The following is a 22,360-nucleotide window of genomic DNA, read 5'->3' as shown; positions in this document are numbered from 1 at the left end:
ACCGGTCATTGCCAATTAACTGGAGTGTGCCGGATCGCTAGAACCGGAGTGTGCCGGATCGCTAGAACCGGAGTGTGTCAGATCGCTAGAACCGGAGTGTGCCGGATCACTAGAACCTAGAGCTGGGACGATTCAGGGTTAGCTCGATTCGGTTCGGTTTCGATTCAGAACAGTACGGTTCGGTTATTTTCGATTCGGTTCATGTTAGGTCCAATTTATCTAATGACACCACAAAAATTAACAATTTTAATGAGTAGCATATTTGATTTGATTTTATTCAAGTTATATAACTATATGTCGTCATTTGTAAACATCATATCTATTCATAATGACATTTTATAACTTTGATAGAAAAAAGAAAACACTGACAGTCTATCAAAATTTGTTATATCAATGTGCTACATAAGTTTTGGATTATTAAACAAATCTATAGTGAATCTAAAATGTATATGATATTGCTTTCATTGATATGCAAAAATTCAATAATTCTATCAATTGAGAGTCTTTGAAAATCTCTCCTTTATTGATTTACTTCTCTCATATTAACTGTCAAATCTGTTTCATTACCTACGATGTTGATTTCATTCCACCACTGACAGAAATGCTTTATGTCATGTAAAGATAAACTGCAATGATCTTACGGACCATATTCTGTTGGTATATGAGTGGTGAAAATGCTAACTCTCAACACAGTAGTGATTTAAATCTCTGTTGCATAAAAATCCACATGTTTTCAACATCACTCGGACGCCATATTTGTTGTTTTGGTGTAAGTAAAATCTAAACCGAACCGAACCGAAATCCGGAATTTGTAATCGGTGCATCGAATCGCATGGTATGAATCGCGGTGCACCGAAATTTTCGGTGCACCGCACAGCCCTACTAGAACCGGAGTGTGCCGGATCGCTAGAACCGGAGTGTGCCGGATCGCTAGAACCGGAGTGTGCTGGATCGCTAGAACCGGAGTGTACCGGATCGCTAGAACCGGAGTGTGTCGGATCACTAGAACCGGAGTGTGCCGGATCACTAGAACCGGCGTGTGCCGGATCGCTGGAACCGGAGTGTGCCAGATCACTAGAACCGGAGTGTGCTGGATTGCTAGAACCGGAGTGTGCCGGATCACTAGAACCGGAGTGTGCTGGATCGCTAGAACCGGAGTGTGCCGATCACTAGAACCGGAGTGTGCCGGATCGCTAGAACCGGAGTGTGTCGGATCGCTAGAATCAAGTAAGCTACCTGTCTACTGTAGTTTTGATTTCCTGCTGTAAAATTTTCATGAAATCGATGAAAAAAATAAGCATGTTTGTGGGGAATTTAAAATGTGTGGAGTTGTTTTCTTTTTCATAATTAAGTTTCTTTTGTTCATGGATAATTTAAATTTGTGGGCATGTCGAAACCATGAAAACAACAAGAACTATACCTTAACAAAAACTAATAATAATCTTATAGTTGAAGTAGTAGATATCCATTTACATATGAACATCACAAACCATGTAAATTCAAACAGAATATATCCACAGAATTGATATTCTCAAAATAAACTGACACTTAGAAAATCTACACTACCTATATGAGGGGTGACTGAGGAAAAATTTGCGTTCTCCGGCCAGGGCCTGTCGAATGTCTTTTCTTCCATCAATGTCTTGTTGACTTCTGTTTACAACCCCAACATAGCCTGTTTAATTAATGAGCATATAAACTTTTTACATGCAGATACCTATGGATAGTTACAAGTGTAAGGTTAATAGAAAAACTCATGGGGTGAACTGGCTTCCGATAGAAACATACAACTCTAATACTACCTGGTGTTACTCAATTAGCATACCATTACACTATCAGGCTTCTGAGGATTTGATCAAGTGACTTTTAATCTAGTGGAAGTTTTCATAATTCTTATTCATTTCATATTCAAAATCTCTTGATAAACATGCTTATAATGAACATGAATTCACGCTTATTGTGAAATGATATTCATTCCCCCTAAGAGAGGAAAATAAAAAAACCTTTAATTGAATATAACAGTTTGGTTAAAATGAACTGCTTTTTGCTGGCCCTGGAAGTTCATTATAACCATGTTTTACTGTATAATGAAGTTTGGTTAAAATGAACTGTTCTTTGCTGGCCCTGGCAGTTCACTATAACCATGTTTTACTGTATAATGAAGTTTCGTTAAAATGAACAGTTCTTTGCTGGCCCTGGCAGTTCACTATAACCATGTTTTACTGTATATAATGCTGAAATTCTCTTCCAGACAAAAAATATGATACCTCGCCGTAAAGGTAAAGTCTTATTCTCCAAAATTTCTCTAGCATCTGTTCCTTTGTCCATAAGATCCAGTTTGGTTATCACGCCAATGGTCCGGATTCCTACAATTATGTAATCAAGCCATCAAACAAACTTCTGTACACAGAATGAAGGAATACCCAGCAAGTTACTGTCTGGCATTAGTTACTGCAGAATACACTACAAATTATAGCAGATACATTTATACATCTGAAAATTTATTGCATAACAGACAATCTGGTAGCAGTTGAATCAAAATATCTAGAAATAAAGTACACCACCACGATATACCCGTCAGCAGTGTCCATGGAAAAAAATCAAGTCAACCTTGGCACAAGGATTTCACCTATTTGTTTTACGGCCTGATTTCATACTACAAAATAATCTGACTGAAAATATGATTCCTTACAGTGAAAATTTATACTATCATTTAACACTTATAATTATTACCAAAGGAGACTTGGGGATCTCCAAAATTTAGTTTTATTCCCTGTAGTGTCCCTAGATGTCCAGTGTAATTGACCTCTCAAAATTTCTCTCGAATTGCTCAAGTAACTCCATAAATGATATTTCAAACCATTTTCAAATTTATTACATGTATTTAGATAATTTCTTTCACATGGTATAAATTACTTAAGAATATATACTAAGTCATCACAATGGCCGACTTCCTTTTAAAACACAAATGAAAATATCAGCAATATTTGTATATTCCTTTTAAATTTACCTTGCTATTTAGCTCAGTCTGTTAATGTGTTGACTGCTGAGCTGTAGATCGCGGGTTTGAGTCTAGAAGGGGTTTTAAATTCGTTTCAAATTTCTTTCTATCTAACTGCATTTTTTGACTTAACGAAGCTAAAAAATTTTAATTTCAAAATATTTTTGTACATATCCTCTACTTTTCATCCCTATCAGATTTTTCTGGTGTGTTATTCCTCCTTAACGGGGAGTGGCAAATCATTTCAACAGCCTTCTTACATTATTCTCATTAATTAACTAGACAGATGCAGTTTGGCTCTTATCAAATTTATTTTTGTATGTCCAGCTAAACTCCTTGAAACACCACGACTTAGATAATTATTCCTATGAGACAAATGGAATTACTGTATCTGTTATTTGATGTACATGTTAAGTCTTTGCATTGCAATTATTTATGTCACTATAAATAGAAACAAAATAATTATTAATTGTTATAAAGCTATATACCATGGGGAAAAAATGTGTATTTATTGATGTAAATTATTTTTTAAAAAGTTTTCTACATTACTCTTACATTTGCAGGGATTATCTCCCTTAAAACAGTATTTTCTTGATAATTAATAATTTCTAACTTTTAATGACATGATTTTAAGCTGGAATTCACATTTCTCTAGAGATGCACTGATCAACAAAGTTTGTTGATTCTAGGACCCCATAAAGGGTTATATCATATATGGCCACATCATCTTTATTGAAGGTCACAATGACCTTATGAAGAGTGTGGCATATCTTCAACCTAAGATGCATTAACTGTCCAAGTTCGATGATTCTTTGCCAAATAACTATCCAGTTATGACCAGATAGTGTTTTGTCCTATCTGGTTATATCATTTTAATAAAAGATCACTGTGTAGCCTTAAAGTGTGATACACCTTCTACTAGGTGTATCAGCTGACAAAGTTTGATGATTCTAGGTCTCAGAGTAATGCCTAAGATATGAACCAAACAAAAGAAAGCTAACAGAAAGACATGACTGTCATACAGCAAAATGTCCCATCTTAGATGGGCGTATAAAAACTGTAAAGTAAGCATAAGCCTATCATACCTTGGGGGTCTACTTCCTTTGCTATTTTTAGAGCATCAGAGTTGGCTAAATCTGTGTTGGCAGGAGACACTGCCAGAATCAGACAGCTCTCCTTAGTGATGAACTCCATAAGCATAGCCCTTATCTGCATCTCGATGTCTTGAGGCTGATCACCAATAGCAACACGGGTCATACCCGGCAGATCAATCAGGGTCAAGTTCAGCACTATAAATAACAACAAGATACAAGGTCTGGCTACAGCAAAGGTCATACAGTCAAACCTTGCTATCTTGAACTCGATGGGGCCAAGAAAAAACTTTGAGATATCAAAGGGTTTGTTATATTGAGGATAAAGAAAATGTAGTTGGGACTTCCAATTCACTTTGACATATCCTTAGTATTCAAGATAACGGTGATCGAGACATCAAAGTTCAACTGTATTTTAAAATTGCATCTCTAATAAAAAAAATCTAAATCTAAATGAAAACATCATAATACAAACTGTTTACACGTCATTCGTAAACAAATAAAACTGGTGTTTTTAGGACTTTCTTGCATTAGAATAGTATATAAAGTACAAGATTTCCTTTCAGTACCCACCATGAGGAGAGTAGACCCTGAGGTTGATTGGGATATTGGAGATTCCTTTATTGTGTCCTGTTACTCTGTCTGTTTCACTCTCAATTTCTTTACGAACATCAAGAAAGTCCGTCATAATACACCCTTTCTTGTGAAGAAATTCTGCATATTCTGAAGACAAAAAAAAAAACAAAAACAAGATATAAATCAATAATAATAATAATTCAATGCATTGCAATCATTCATTTACTACAAGTGACCCAAACCTTTTGTTTTCCTTTACATCATTTTTTAGTGTTCCCTTCATAGGGAAATAAATATTACTAAATTAACTTTACAATAAGCATGAATCCGTTATAAGTGTGTTTGTTATAAGCATGTTATACTGTATATATTCACAATATGATTATAAATAATAATACAAGGTTATACCGTATATGTTCACAATATGATTATAAATAATAATACAAGATTATACTGCATATGTTCACAATATGATTATAAATAATAATACAAGGATATACTGCATATGTTCACAATATGATTATAAATAATAATACAAGATTATACTGCATATGTTCACAATATGATTATAAATAATAATACAAGGTTATACAGGGGTCGAAATTAACTTTTTCTACCACAGGCTAATTTTAGCCTGTGGGTAAAAAATCCACAGGCTAAAATGAAAACCTACAAGCTAAAATAAAAATAATGAAGCAGTGCTCTTTTTTTTTTTTTTTTTTACATGTTTTTAAAATGATTTTCCCCATCATTACTGAGCCTAGTGGGTCAACAGGCATCGTTTGGACAAGACACTAAGTTACATAAGTCATATGGTGCAATGTATAGGTCTCTTGATTATCGCACCTCTAATCCACAACTTGTCTACCGCGGGTCTAGATCCAGTCTTCGAATTTCATGCCACATCAGGGTTGTCACTAGTGATTTTTTAAAGCGAATAACGGACTCGTGGTTTTATAAGCAGCACGATCACAAGTCCTATGAACTTTTTTGATAATCGTCTACGCGGTGAGCAATGCACTCGTGTCATCATTACAACCCGACCTCAATATGACAATAAATTTAGATAGGACATTCTCATGATTCTGATAAAAATAACTACCGGAAGACTTGGTAAAACATGGACTTCGATATTTTTTTTTAAATAAATGAATAACAAAAACCTCATACTTGGAATTCAATTTAATCACCCCTATAGGTGAACAGCACTCGTGGCACATGTCGATATGCGATGTCCGACCTCTAAAGCATTTGTTTGACTCTGAGTTTCTTAAAAAATCATGAAAGAAAAATCCGGATAGAAACGGTTGTTGAAATCGGTCGCTGATGTAAGCGTTTGTTAGATTCAGAGTGCAAGTTTAAGAAAATCGAACAGTGCATCACCGTATAAAACGGATACGATACGATCATAGTTTGTAAATCATCACTCGCTAAGATTTTCGAGTGTCCACTATTTTTACTCGCTATTTTTCAAATGTACTCGCATTTTGCGAGTATTTCTCGCTAATTTCGAGCCCTGGTTATATCGTATATGTTCACAATATGATTATAAATAATGATACAAGGTTATACTGTATATGTTCACAATGTGATTATAAATAAAAATACAAGGTTATACTGTATATGTTCACAATATGATTATAAATAATGATACAAGGTTTTACTGTATATGTTCACAATATGATTATAAATAATTATACAAGGTTATACTGTATATGTTCACAATATGATTATAAATAATTATACAAGGTTATACTGTATATGTTCACAATGTGATTATAAATAAAAATACAAGGTTATACTGTATATGTTCACAATATGATTATAAATAATTATACAAGGTTATACTGTATATGTTCACAATATGATTATAAATAATTATACAAGGTTATACTGTTTATGTTCACAATGTGATTATAAATAATTATACAAGGTTATACTGTATATGTTCACAATATGATTATAAATAATTATACAAGGTTATACTGTATATGTTCACAATGTGATTATAAATAATTATACAAGGTTATACTGTATATGTTCACAATGTGATTATAAATAAAAATACAAGGTTATACTGTATATGTTCACAATATGATTATAAATAATTATACAAGGTTATACTGTATATGTTCACAATATGATTATAAATAATTATACAAGGTTATACTGTATATGTTCACAATATGATTATAAATAATGATACAAGGTTATACTGTATATGTTCACAATGTGATTATAAATAATAATACAAGATTTACCATGAATCACTTTATTCACAAGAACATTAATTGTGTATAAATTCATGCGCTTGTTTTGAAATGAAATTTGTTTTAAATTACAGTATAATTTTAACTTCCAGTATTTTACAGACTGAACAATCAATAAAATTATCTCTAATTGATAAATTTGACATCATAAAAATGAAGGAAATAAAGCCCCATAAAAATATATCATTCTTTAATTTCACAGTCTAGGATAAGATAAGATAAGTTTATTCCAATTTTGGGCCCGAGGGCAAAACAGTAAGACAGTTTATAAAGAAGGAAATTCAAAAAAGAAAGAAAGTTTACAACATTAACTACAGGTTACAGAGACTGCAAACTGCATGTGGATGCAGCATGTTGGGGAAACAAGTACATGCATATATGAATTGCTAATCATGCATATATACAAGTAGATGGACAGTATCAGTATTATACCAACATATGAATAATAAACTATAATGATTTTTGCAGTTTTAAAGCATCACTTCTTTTTCTGAAAGTTTGCACTAAATATTCACTCAATTTGACAATTACTGGTTTGTCTTCATTAATCGTCAACCAAGTAAATTTGTCCTTATTTGTTAGATAGATAAATTTTTTGTTGAGCTTGTATATACCATTAAAAAACAAAAATATTTCTCTCTTCAACATAGAATGGACAATCAGTAAGGAAATGAAATTCATCTTCTACACAATTAAGGTTACATAATTCACATATTCTTTTGTTTCTTTCTGAAGAAATCTTCTGGCCACAATTGGTTTTTGTAAATTCATATCTTCCTCTTTCAATTTGAAGGTCATGTGCACTAATTCGAAATCTACATAGAGTTTTTCTTAATTCTAGGGATTCTAAAAATAAATAACTTTCCATAGTAAAGTTTTTTTTATACGAAAAATATGTTGTGAGTTTTCCTGATTTCTGACCCTCTTCACGTCATTTTGACCAGTAAAAATTGTTTCCGTACCTGATTCTTCATTTATTTTTTGAAAAATGAGAATTTGAGATTTTTACAATCTAGGTGTTTAATTAAACAACTTTATAATTTTTCTTCCATGGGGAAAATTCTTCTGTTTATAAAAATTAAGAAAATGGTTTGTTATATTCTTTAATTTTGCTGAATTGGTATGGCATAACCGTATCAATAATTCAAAGATTACTGTATTCAATTACCTAAAGTTCTTGCAGTTGGAAGAATGCCAAAAAAAAAGCTACACCTAAAATAACTGTCATATGGTTATTATTGGTACATGTTCTCTTTGTCACTTGCCTATTCCCCCCCCCCCCCCCCCCCACTACTCGGACAATCGTCTATTACCTGTGTCACTGTTGATGAGCTGTAACACCAAGGGTCGTCTTGTCACAATACCAGAACCTCTCGGCAGAAAATCTCTGAAAATACATAATTATAATATATATACAAAATGTCACACTATTAACTTACAGATATCGTGACTATGACACACAGAAACTTTGGGGTTTTTGATTCTGTACATCTCAGGATATTTCTATATGTGTTGTGTTAAATTTAGTTAGAGATTTTTGTCCATTTTACACCATCCACATATTTAGAGATGGGTAAGATTTTTATAAGTTTGCAATACTCTTAAGATTCATCTATTACAAGTTTCTTACAGTTGGGCTTTCAGGGGTCAACATTAACATTTGTCCGCTTGTCCGGTACCAGTGGAAAAACATTTCGGACAAGTGAATATTGATGGGCACTTGTCCGATTGGACAAGTGCTTTTCTTATGTAAAGAAGTCTCCAAACAAATTTGTGAAAAGTTTATCGGTAGTTGAGAGTCGGAAGTACATGTGTAATGCATGGAAAATGAACTTTGATCCCTCCCGATATCAATCGCTATGTAAACTAGCTGAGTCAAACTCAATCGGGATCGGTGTTCACTTATTACATACTACTTTCAATCATCCATGGATCTTACGAAGTCATTGATTCAAGATAGGAAGTCTAGATAAATTTTTTTATGCGTTTGTTGTTTTTATCAAGAGAATAAGATTTTTAAAAAATCAATAAAGCAGGTATAAAAATAGACTATATATTAAATAAATTTAAATACAATTTTGAAGTTGACAATATTAGATCCTTTTTTGAAAATGTTTTGCACAAATGAAGTTGAAGTTCGGACAAGTAAATATCTTTATCCCTTGTCCGAATGGACAAATAGGGAAAAAAGTTAATGTTGAGCCCTGGCTTTAGACTACACTTTAGGAATAGATGTCCAAGATTGCTATAACTAAATGTTAAAATAAGAATAGAACCATGAGGTAATACATATAGTCAACAAAGCCATCTACCAGGGTATATAGAAATTATATATACAGCTGTTTCTATTTGTTCATACCCTAAATAATGTTCATCATGTAAATAACTGGGGTACTCCTTCATACCACAAATAATGCTCATCATGTAAATAACTGAGGCACTCTTTCATACCACAAATAATGTTCATCATGTAAATAACTGGGGCACTCCTTCATAGCCCAAATAATGTTCATCATGTAAATAACTGGGACACTCTTCCATATCCTAAATAATGTTCATCATGTAAATAACTGGAGCACTCCTTCATTCCCCAAATAATGTTCATCATGTAAAAACTACTTCATACCACAAATAATGTTCATCATGTAAATAACTGGGGCACTCCTTCATACCACAAATAATGTTCATCATGTAAATAACTGGGGCACTCTTCCATATCCTAAATAATGCTTATCATGTAAATAACTGGGGCACTCCTTCATACCCCAAATAATGCTCATCATGTAAATAACTGGGACATATCTTCAATGAAATCATTGATCATGTGTTTTGATGTTATATGATTTATGCATTGTTTTCTCTCAAAATGAGAATAAATTTAGAAGCAGTCATGATGGATTAAGCTCTCAAATGATGCAAATTGAAAACCTTGTACATGAGTAATTATATCTGTCTGTATTTTTGACTTCCTCATCACAATTTTGAGTCACATTTATTGAAACAAACAACACTTGTCTAGTAACAGGAAGTTCCTTGCATTGTCATGAAGAAAATTTTGTCTTCATCTCTGTTCCACAGTTTCTCAGTCTTTCATATATTTATCAGTGACTTCATACCAAACAGGAGACAGAATACACTTCAGACCTGTCTACATTTCTTTCCTTATACACTATAATCCCCCCACTTCAGAAATTTCCACAATTGACAGAGTTCCTAGTACAATTTAACTTTGGCATATTATCTGACAATTCACAAAATAGTTTTTCAAAAACAACCAAACTTAATAAATGACACTTTAGGAGTAACTTTCTATATAATTGGTTAATTCTTCCCTTGTCAGGCAACTTATGTTCCCACAACATGATAGCAAAACAGTGATGTATTGATCAATGATAGTCCTGTATGTATAAATGTAAATTTCATTCACAGTACCATTATTGTGTGTAATTGTACTTGACATTTACTTAATTTGTATGCATTTAAAATATGTCACATTGACAAGAATACAGTTTAACAAAAAAAAAAAGGCATTTGGATCATTTTGAACATCCAGCACTGCCGGGGAGGCTGACAGGAACTGTCTTTTGGTCCCAATCAATATCGTAAAGAAACAAGGCCTAGCTGTTCCTGTATATAAGCATACACATATCCAGAGTGGATTCCATGGTAAATCAATGCCCCTCATTCACTGGTCTCTACGGAGCCAGGATTATTCAATTTCAAAGCTTTAACATTTATTGACTATTTCAAGCCAGGTTCCTATCCGATCACTCACAAGGAATCAATCAAAACTCGAGACTTCTGATGTACGATCAGGAGTGTATAAGAATAAACGAAAATAATTCATCTTTCTTTGTTGTACAAAAAAAAAAACACCTTAAATTTCTTAAGTATATATGTTGTATAAAAAAAATCATTGTTCAATTTAAGTTACATCTTTTATTCAAGTAAAAGGAATTTTAAAACATACATGTACATGTATGTATGCTGTGTTCAGTTTGTTATAAACTATATAAGTATGGTATGGAAAAAAAATTTGAAGAATGTGTTTGTGAAATACTGATGCCCCATAAGGCCAAACTCCAAGGTCAAAGTCATGAGGTCAAAAATGTTTGTACGAGAAGAAAGGTTGTGTCACAAGGAATATGCATGTGTTATATGAAAGCCCCATCACCATCCATTTAAAAGTTACAACTAAGGTTAAAGTTACTGTCGACAGAAATCTACCAAAAACTACCTGGTATATACCCTCACACCTCTAATCACAAGGGCATAAATAGGGGAAATAATTAACAGAGCAAGACAAGCCAGTTTGATTCTAGAGGCATGAAGAAGGCAAGGTCAAAAGCAAACATTGTTTCTTAACTCCATCCAATAGTAGTACGAGTCCGACATCGATAGCTGTTGATAATGACTAGCTGCACTGCCTACCTATTCCAGAACATTAAGGATCAATAATAGGGGTTATTGCAGGGACTATCAGCACTAGATGTGTAGACGTACAGAAAAAACTAGGTGGTCATTCAAATTATTTTTTGTCACAGTTCAGTTGCAATTTTGCTATTTTTACTGTAGGTCAAAACTGAAATTAAAACTGCATTGAATATAATGAGTATCAGTTGTAGCATTTCAGTAGAATGGACAGAAAAAGCATGGATTTGGAACTGCATGAAAATGTTTTTGAAGGAATGAATTTCAAGCTTTATATCCTATACTAAATGTTATTTTCAGTCAGAGAAAACTACCAGACTAATTCTCATCTCAATATTTATCAACACCTATAATTGCTCTCTCTCTCTCTCTCTCTCTCTCTCTCTCTCTCTCTCTCTCTCTATCATTTACTACTATAAAAGATTTACATTCTCAATTACACATGTACACCTGCTCCATGATAACTTCATATAACTATTTATAAAGACATTTATTGGCTCATAGCCTGTTGCCTAGTCCTTCTCAGAATTGAATAAAATATTAATTAAACTAAACTCATCATTATCAAATCAACAAGGATACTTCAAACCTGAGCATCCTCTGACAATAGGTCAAAAGGATAGTACATAAATACCCCCTACCCCAAATGAAAGTTACTATTTCCAATTATTAGTTAAATCTGATTGTAATATATATAAATAAACATTCTAATGTCATACTAACTTTTCTTTCAAATTCAATGTTCCAATATCATGTAATATATTATGAGGAAGTTAATTCAAACTTGAATGGCAGAAACATTCTTTAAAAATCAGTGTTCCAATATTATGTACTATTATGAACAAATTCAGTTCAAACTCACTTTAAACCAAATTTCATTCACACGCAAGATATTTTTGCAAAGTTGGTGAGAACCTCCAAATCACGAATATTTCTCACCACGAACCAATGTTTTAATGTTTCTTGTACATCTCGTCTGCAAAAATTAATCACCGCAAACCAGTTCAACAGAGAGATAAAATGTCACAAAGATCTTAAATGACCCATCCCTACAGCAAAGGGGGCAACAGGGTAGGTGTACAAACAAGTTTTCAAAGGAATATATGAAATAGTAGACTGCAAACAAGGATGACATACAAGTTAGATATCTGAAACATGTAATACTCTGTTAACAAACACTGGTATATTGTTAAGTTAGATATCTGAAACATGTAATACTCTGTTAACAAACACGGGTATATTGTTAAGTTAGATATCTGAAACATGTAATACTCTGTTAACAAACACTGGTATATTGTTAAGTTAGATATCTGAAACATGTAATACTCTGTTAACAAACACGGGTATATTGTTAAGTTAGATATCTGAAACATGTAATACTCTGTTAACAAACACGGGTATATTGTTAAGTTAGATATCTGAAACATGTAATACTCTGTTAACAAACACGGGTATATTGTTAAGTTAGATATCTGAAACATGTAATACTATGTTAACAAACACTGGTATATTGTTAAGTTAGATATCTGAAACATGTAATACTTTGTTAACAAACACGGGTATATTGTTAAGTTAGATATCTGAAACATGTAATACTCTGTTAACAAACACTGGTATATTGTTAAGTTAGATATCAGAAACATGTAATACTCTGTTAACAAACACGGGTATATTGTTAAGTTAGATATCTGAAACATGTAATACTCTGTTAACAAACACGGGTATATTGTTAAGTTAGATATCTGAAACATGTAATACTCTGTTAACAAACACTGGTATATTGTTAAGGGGGCATGGACATGATTTGAGCTGAAAATTTTCAAATTTTATTTTTCCTCTTTAAATGTTTAGAATGCTTAACTAAGATGTTTCTACTGGTCAGCAAAAATTTGAATGTCAGGTATATGAAAGATACAGAGCTCACAATTCTTTGTTATGTAAACAAGGCTCATGCCATGTTTTTGTGTACATAGGTTAATTATACATGTAATAGTTCGTTTAAAGCAGATTTTTCAATTTACAAGTTAATTATGAACACAATCAAATAGTTTCTAGTTTTAGCACAAATCATTTTGTTTTAAACATGCTATTTTCTAATAAGCAATCTATAATGAAACAAAAACATGGCACGAGCCTTATTTACATAACAAAGAATTGGGAGTGCTGTATCTCACTTGTAACTCAAAAACTGATATTCAAATTTTGGTTGACCAATAGAAATACTTTAGTTAAGCATTTTAAACAATCAAAATGGAAAAATAAAATTTTCAGCTCAACTGTGTCCATGCCCCTTTCAGATGTAATAAATGAATGTCTTATGAAGTGAACTGGTCTGAATCTATAGCCATAAAATGACAATATTTCTACATCTAATATGCACTAAAATCCAATCTACTGGAAAAGAACGGCAAAACACAATAAGGTAGCAATACGTGCATCATCGAGATGGACCACCTAAAAGACTGATTTATATCCGACTTCATTTCACACATTGAGATGGACCACCTAAAAGACTGATTTATACCCGACTTCATTTCAAACCAACTGCAAGAATGAGCTATAAACAAGTACCAAGGGCAATGATTGGATGGAAAATGAAATGAATAGAGGGCTCTGAGGTGAAAGAATTGAACTACACTGAACATATTTTATTGACATTAAAACATCAAAAGTATTAAGCACAAGTTATAGCCTTCTCCCAAGGGGAGACGAAGGAGAAAACATCTGGTTTGGCCTTGACTTTTCACCTAAAAGAACAGGATTTTACTCAATAGGCCTCAGAGAATATCATCATGATCATAACAGGTATGCAAGATCTATACATACTAATCAGGTTAATATTTCCCTGGTATCTACAGGGGAGTGCTGAATGCAAATTTAGGATTTAATGGGTGGGGTTTCCAAAATGAAATTTTTGAAAATTGACCAGTCCTATCGGACTGACTGGTAAAAAATATCAGCCAGTTCGCCAGACTTTTAACCAGCCACAGACTGACAAGCATATGTTAATTTGAAGCCCTGTAGGGCTCTAACAAAAAGTGGAGAAATATTAATCTCTAACAGTATTTCACATGAAAAATAAAGGATTCTTCAAACTTTAACAAAAAAACCCATTTTACATCATAATAAGGTATCATTCCATACTATATAGAGGGAACATAATTGCAGTGAATTGATTTTCTGATATCCTTACTTTGCTAACCTATTATGTATGATATTTTGGACACATTTTCAATTATTTTTTCCCATGAAAAAGCATTTTTTCTTCTTCTATTTAACGGCATGAAAACAAATTTAAAACACAAAGGTTTGGTTTTACAGATTTCAAGTGTCACAACAGCTGATGTATGATTCCCTGCCTGCCATCAATCTCACATATCAATCATTAAGTGTGGAAACATTTCAGTGACCTTTGAATTTAGTGTCTACAAATGATTAAAAGTAATGACACCTGATTCAAGTACGATATGAGATTGTGGTTTGTCAATTTTTTAGGCCTATTTAATATCCTTTTTATTAGTTTTTATATTCACTCATTTGAAATTAATACACATTGCACAGTTGTAAAAAAAAAATAAAAAGAAGAAGAAAGAACAGAAATAATAGAACTTGATTTAATCATATTCAAATTATCCTGATTTTTATTTGGTCACATGAAACCTCATGAAGTCGACATTCTCGTGTACCAGGTGCTGTAACTAGTATGCTTATCTGGGCAAGGTTAATATTCAAAGTGTGCTTTCATGCATTGGTAAGGCATATTCTGAAAAGCATTAAATCCACTGGACACACGTAATGATTAAAGAGCCACCACACATTCCGAAAGAATGATTAGAACATGTTTTGTGGACTTTTCCCTCTCTAAAATTTTAATGAGGTTTTCAAATCTGATTCTAGAATATTGGACATTTCTATTTTACCCGTTTGAGCCAATACTAAATATATGCAGTCACTTCCTGTTTCACTTTAGGAATTTTCGGTAGATAAATCAAAATCCGGACCAGCAGTTTTCAAACATTCTACTTCCATACACATGGGCATCTAAGATGCATGCATTACTATAACTATCCATGGTGTTTCCACTTTGGGACTCAAATACATATCAATACCTAGCATTTTGTTCTTAAGCAAGGGCAGAGAAAATCGATGTTTAAACATTTTCCCTCAGGCAAGTGACCAGGTGAAATTAGATGCCCTGCTTGTCAATATACATACCCTCTACAGAATTTCATGCATAGATAAAAAAGCCTGTTCATAACTTCATACTATGATCATACTCATCATAAAATACATTGAATTCAACTTCCATAGTTCTCACAGAATCAAAAAAAAAATATGTGTCAGTTGTTCTGTTAAATTGTGATTAGAATACATTTCAAAATGTGACTAGGGTAATCTAATTTTTCCTTCTGATTCCGGAGCTTTCTTGTGAAAAAGGTGAATTTTTTTTTTTATGGATGAGATGCATATCTATTTATCTGCATATGTGCTGAATATTTGTTATGTTAGAGGGTAGTGGTTATTACACCACAAGCTGAATTTCAATCATATGCTTGAGTTTGAGGTAAACAAAAAACAAACTCGAATGCTTTACTTCATAATTTTGAGGAGGAATCAAATGTTTTACATGTAAATTGGATTTTTAAAAAGTACAGTGTACAAGGGCTGCACAAATTTAGTAATAATATATAACAGTTTAAAACTGGAGAGCATGTGAGTCTAAACATTTCTTACGACACTGTCATGTGTTGTCATTGTTAACAGCATACTTGAAACTTAGTAATTCTACAGCGTGAGTATAAGAAACGTTTTTATAACTACGACTATATCCTTGTCGAATGATTAACTCATGAAAATTTAACTCCATTTTCTTTTCCTTTTTTTGGAAACTGACTTTGCTGCATGCAAATGTTGATTCAAAATTCAATTACCAGCACAGAAAAAGCACTTGTTTAAGACATCGAAATTTGTAAAAATTTGTTAACCTCTATCATTTAAAGTCATATATATTTACATTTCCATTGTTTTTGCTTTTGATTTCTTTCCAAATTAAAATGACAGTCATTTCCTCATGAACGTGTTGCAGTTGTGAACAATGCACGTATGAATCTTGATGCATATAGTATGTCTATTTTAGTGACTGGAAATTTTGACAGAAATGAAAGTAGAATGTGAAATGTAAATTTCATTTTTGAAAATACATGAGGCCATCCTTAAAAAATTGTATGTTTGCTGTAACGCGACTCAGATTTTTCAGTGTGGGCAGGTAGGTAGGCTTTTTTTTTTTTTTTTGAAAATCACTTACTATATTGATTTGTAAATGAGCAAAATTGCGATGTACACTAGGACAACACATAAAAGATTTCAAAACTAATAACTTTACTTCAAAAACTGAACTGGAGTCAAGTTTTCAATGCAGAATGTAAATAGATTGCGATAAACAGGTACTGGTATATATTTATATTACTATATAACACTACCAAGTAGACAATGGGTTTATGGTCTCATGAATCACCATTCTCTCGTGCCAATGTGAAATCACTCTAGCTAGCTTTCAGCCGAAGGTTAGACATATTAGACAAATTTTACCATTAGTCAATAAAAAATTAATAATAGAACTTACTAAAAAAAATTATATTCAGCAGATAATGTATTTAAATATAAATACATTGTAACAACTGTCTAGTTTGGGAGCGTAACGAGTTGATAAAGCGATTGACCCACATAGTGCTTTCACCAGCGTTTGTCAGTTACCATGTGATCTAAACCTAAACAAGAGTTATTCCTTATTTGTATCGTGATACATTATGTTTATTTTGTGTGTATTGTAGTTTATAGGTATAACATAATTATACTAAATCTCACTTTGAATGTGCCTACTGTTACACACTAAGGTATACAAGACACGGACAGCATTCAGACTTTATGAATATATAGGTATATATGGGCAATATGGAAAGGCATTGCTATTATACATTACTAGTGTAATTATTTGTCAGTCCCAGTCGATCTTCAACAGATACTGAAATAAAGTTATCTATGACTATATTTAAATGTTTATATGTCTTCCATTTTGAAAACCTGTGAATTGTTGTTTGTCAACCAAAAAGTTAGGAACTTTTTAGGTACTTGGTGGCTGCATTAAAATGTCGAATGCATTTCTGCTAGGCCTATAGTTTTAACTTGCAATTGGGACTGCTGGTAATCCAAGTCCCTTACAGTGGGTATCATTTTAATTTTTTGTCAAAGTCTGTTAAAACACTAATTAATCATATGGACATGCATATGCATGATACGTAGAATTAGTGTGTGGGTTAGCAGCAACTGATGACCTCCGAGGTCAATGCACATTGGAGATGATGAGCAGGAATTACTGTCATGAAGACAATAATTCATGAATTGACATATTAATCTACTGATACGACAGGTTTATGAAGAATATTCAATCACAATTATGTTATTCAATTTGTTCTTTTATTTTTCAATTCATTTACCGTCAGTTACAGCATATATTGCTTTAAATTGACAGTCACAGTAAACGTGACCATGGACTTGTCCGCCATGTTGATTTTTTTTTTTTTGGATCCCGATCTCGATAAAAAAAAAAAAAAAAAACAGCTTTCAGAGTAGCCATAAAAAAAATTGAGTCGAGGTGTTTTGAGTGGGTCGGTCGCGTTACAGCAAACATACAATTTTTTAAGGATGGCCTGAGGGTATGAACAACAACACTTTATGCCAACATACTAACTCGCTTCATGAAGTATGCTGACATACCCTTATCTGGGGTAGACAAATATCACTGCTCGAAGCCCAGAGCAACATATTCTAGAGTAGGGCAAGTAAAATTACAGTACAATCTTGTCCACAGGAAAGTGAATTTTTTAAAGTAAAATCAAAATAATATAAGATAATATAAAATGTAAATGCATTGACAGTGTCGATCATGGATAAACCGAAAGTATATCATGATTTATCTGGTGATTTAATATACATACACCCTCTAGTGAAAAATGACACAGATCATTAAAATGCTTAAATATATAGTGAAGTTAAAATTGATTGCTAAGTGCCAAATCTACTTCAGACACAATGTTAAGGGTGAATGCACAATGCACTGGTGAAATGAAACATGGACAAGTTTGTGACATTTAGCAGGAAGGAGAGGACCCTGACTATAATAATAACAATGATTAGCGGTTTGTATCTACAAAACACCCAAAGTATGACAAAACAAAGAGAATCTGGATATATATCTCAATTCATGAGAGGAAACATGGTCATGACTTTATTTCAATAAGGAAACATAAATAAATATGAATGAATAAAAAAATACAACAAGATGTACAATTTCAAGTAATTTTGTATATGTTTTAATTAAGATAGAGCAAGTGGATTTTGTGGAAGGGCTAGTGAATTTGATGTTTCCACCTGTCCTTGGGCAAGTACTTCAAAAATCTATTTGTCTACCCTTGGCCCTCAAGTATCTTCAAAAATGAAATTTATTTCTTAAATTATAAAATCAAAGAGCCTAATTGACCTCATATACTTACTTAAATGTATTCCTGTGCTGAATTTTAATAAAATTTCCTTACTTATTTGTACATTGAATTCAAAATTCAATATTCTAACTCCTTGGGGTTAGCAAATTAGTGGAAATTTAACTTTTTCATTATATCTAGATAGGGGCATTCGTAACTTTTCTTAACTCTGTGTATTTTTGGCTTATGTTATTTTATACTTAATAAACTCGAACAACATGACACAATAACAGGTATGACTTGTACATGTCGCTGTTGTCTTGTTTGTTTTGATACGCCCCCCTGCCCCAAGTTTTCGAAGATATTCAAACAAATCGAATTCATCACTTATCATGCTAAATAAGTAAAACATTTATAACATAACAGCACACTTTCACAAACCAGTGTTTATACATGAACCGATGGGTTCATCTTGCATAATGATTTACCTGCCCACGAAATTTTCTAACACTGAACTCTTCCCTGCACTCTGACTGCCGACTACGGCGATTTGGGGTAGATCCAAGGAAAGTGGAAGGCCCAGGGACGCGAAGGCATCTTGCAGCCTATTCACAATAGGAATAAGTTGCTCCATACCAACATTTCCGGCCATTTTTGCTCTTTGTTATCGGGTAGTATGTTGACACTCGTAAGTTCAATTCATGGCGGAAGCTGAAATAATGTAGGGCCCTTTATATCATTAACAAAAATACTTTTAAAAATAAAACACATAAAGAAATAAAAAAATCCCGTAAATTTTCTACATTTTAAATTTTGAAATGAAAATAGTGGATATTAATGTTAATATTTTCTCATAGTAAACAATACAGTTATCCAAAAGTTTATGAAGATCAAATTAACAAAGGGCAGGTAACTCTGTCTAATCCTGTTATTATTGGTGGTTACTCATTTCCTCCTGTTTGTGACTTTCCCAGAAAAATGATATTTTGTGTGTATATAAGAAATTTCATAAGTTAATGAAAAAATTAAGTGTCTCTTTCAATGCAAGATGAATCAATCATTACACAAGTGACAAATCATAGTCCTATTACAGAAATCTAAGTACTGAAAGTACTGATAAGAGTTTGTAAGTACACTAGATTGAGTGTTACATTTACACTAGACGTCTACTACATTACAAAACGATACTAAATAAGATTTTTACGAGGTGATGTAAGTTAGCCTGCAACTACAATTACATGTACAATCTTGATCATATAGTGATGACAACATTATCCAGTTCAAGATGAACGATGACCGATTGTCTATTTTGACTTCAAATTACATGGGTCTTTCTATCAAGTTTTTCATCGCATTTTTGTCAATTATCTAAACTTTTGAGATTTGATATAAAATAAACATGCGCATTAATTATAATTTTAGTCAAAACTTTGTGATTGTGGTGTATAGGCCTAGTTACATGTACTTCAATTTGTTTACTTTTAGACATGCGCAGAGAAATATAATTCTTCATAATATCGATTGCATTATCCTATCAAAGGTGATGAAGGTACCATTGAATTCATAGAACAAACAAGTTAAGAAAAAGTGTATATACATACACGTACATGTATATTCCTTTGACAGCGATACAAATTTAACTGACCTACTTTCACGATGCCATCTAATCTCTTAATAGAAAATGGGTTACGTGATGTAATTGATTCATTGTTTTATAATTTGCTAAGACAAATAGAAGTATTTAATATACACAGAGTACTGTTACTTTTAACCCCCTATATTCGCATCTCCGGTTTTGTTTGTACGTGAATGCAGAGTGGCTTTGTGGGAAGAATACTAGAATTTCCCCGCGCATTGTCTGTAAAATATTACAATAGGCAATGTATATGCGATGGCCTTTTGATTATGATGAATAGTGATGACAACCTTGGCCAAGGGTTCATTATTAATGGTCAAACAGTAGTGCTTGAAATGATTGTCTTACCGCCTATGGGTAATAATAAATGACAGTATTATCACTAAAGCATTAGCTCGAACATTTCTCGGAATTAACATACCATCCCAAATGTCCTGCAACTGATTCAAATTCAATAGTTCGTGGTCTTTGCTCGGACCTCCCTGGTTCTGGGTGTCATCAACAAAATGTGGGCGACATTGTGGCAAGAAAGTATATAGGCTTTAATACTGAGATTTTTTTTTTTTTTTTTTTTTTTATTATTATCTTTTTTTGTTTATATCTTTATCAGTTTGTTATCAATCATTTCTGAGTCATAAGGTATTTAGTACTCGGTAAACATTCCAAAACTCGCCAGTCTGTGTTCACTTTCACTTCCGATTTCCTCAACTATTTTTTCTGGATTCAGTTCATCAGTCTCATTTTTATGAATATGCAATAAAAGCAATTGTTTGTTCGTATTTGGCTCATTGTTGATCTCAGTGATGTTTTTAATCTTTTCAAGGCGCTGAATGAGCGCTCACTGGTAGTGTTAGTTGCAGGAAGTACCAAAATTAGTTTGAGAATCTCGGCAAACAGACTTTTTTCATTTGAATGTCTGAAAAATTCAACCACACTTGGTATATCTGGCGTAAAGTCTTTTGGCAAAACAGTCTTTAACATTATAAGCTGGCAGTGAAGATCCTTTGGCTTCAAATCTGTATCATATAGGGTCGTGATAAAATTGAATTCTTCTTCAAACGTTTGACCTGTGCAAGCCTTAATTACGAGGTTTTCAAGATTAACATAAGCTTTGTAACCTGGTTGGTCAAATCTAGATTTTATGCCAGCTAAAAGCAGATCCAATGCCTCGTAGAAATCTTTCCTATACATATCTGCACACGATGAAAAAGTATGTGCTGCTGTCCCATCATCAAGTTTACGAGGAATTTTGCGTTTTCTAGGAAGAACAGGATCATCGATGTTCATATCATCTGTTTTGCTTTTTCAACAACTTCCTTGTAAAACTGAGTGGAAGATTGTCTCATCTCGGAGACTTTGCAAAGCACTCATTGTCGTTGATGCCATTTTTTGACCATCACTCGCCGAGAGATTTGGAGCCTGCAGACCCCTTGGCAAATTATCACTATAACGTAAAAGTTTTTCACTCAGTAAACACCCAAAGAAGAAATCAAACCTGCACATATAAGCAGCCACTCCCCTAATTCTGTTTCTCATTTCTACCTCAACTTACATCCCTTAATAGAATCACTGCAAGCTAGGTTAAGAGCATGACCATATCAGTGTATGTAAAGGGCTCTGGGTTCAAGTGCATGAATTTGTGTTGCAACACCTGTCTTTGAACCATCCATAGAAGCAGCCATGTCATAACACTGGCCTCGTACTTTGTTGATAGGCAGATCGAACCTCAAAAGGGCATCTTTAATTGCTAGGGTTATTGAATTAGCCCCAATGTCAGAAAGACAGTACATCCCTAATAAATCTTCATGAGCGGTAAAATTTTGATCAACTCATCGAATGCATAAAACAAATTGCTCTTTGTTAGAAATATCTCGTGT

The 22,360-nt window shown here is 33.0% G+C and overlaps 1 protein-coding gene across 23 annotated transcripts in view; it reads right to left on the bottom strand.

Annotated features, from left to right (window-relative positions):
* LOC125682171 (dynamin-1-like) overlaps positions 1-19,763 on the bottom strand; it is a 44,683-nt gene extending 24,920 nt beyond the window's left edge. For 5 of the 23 annotated variants that reach the window (XM_056155132.1, XM_048922580.2, XM_056155138.1 and 2 more), the window contains exons 1-7: positions 19,715-19,763; positions 19,336-19,558; positions 8,252-8,325; positions 4,666-4,815; positions 4,087-4,290; positions 2,268-2,366; positions 1,567-1,675 (exon numbers count right to left, since the gene is read on the bottom strand). In XM_056155132.1, coding sequence (XP_056011107.1) covers positions 1,567-1,675; positions 2,268-2,366; positions 4,087-4,290; positions 4,666-4,815; positions 8,252-8,325; positions 19,336-19,499 — 800 coding nt within the window. In that variant the 5' untranslated portion in view covers positions 19,500-19,558; positions 19,715-19,763. Of the gene's footprint in view, positions 1-1,566; positions 1,676-2,267; positions 2,367-4,086; positions 4,291-4,665; positions 4,816-8,251; positions 8,326-19,335; positions 19,602-19,650 lie in introns of those variants that run through there. The other 18 variants (XM_048922585.2, XM_056155137.1, XM_048922582.2 and 15 more) reach the window with 8 other exon arrangements.
* Between the last annotated feature and the right edge of the window lie 2,597 nt (positions 19,764-22,360).

The sequence above is a fragment of the Ostrea edulis genome, chromosome 2 (assembly GCF_947568905.1).
Source record: "Ostrea edulis chromosome 2, xbOstEdul1.1, whole genome shotgun sequence".
NCBI lineage: Eukaryota > Metazoa > Mollusca > Bivalvia > Ostreida > Ostreidae > Ostrea > Ostrea edulis.
Note: the sequence above shows the minus strand (reverse complement) of the source record. Positions and strands in the feature narration are given on the sequence as shown.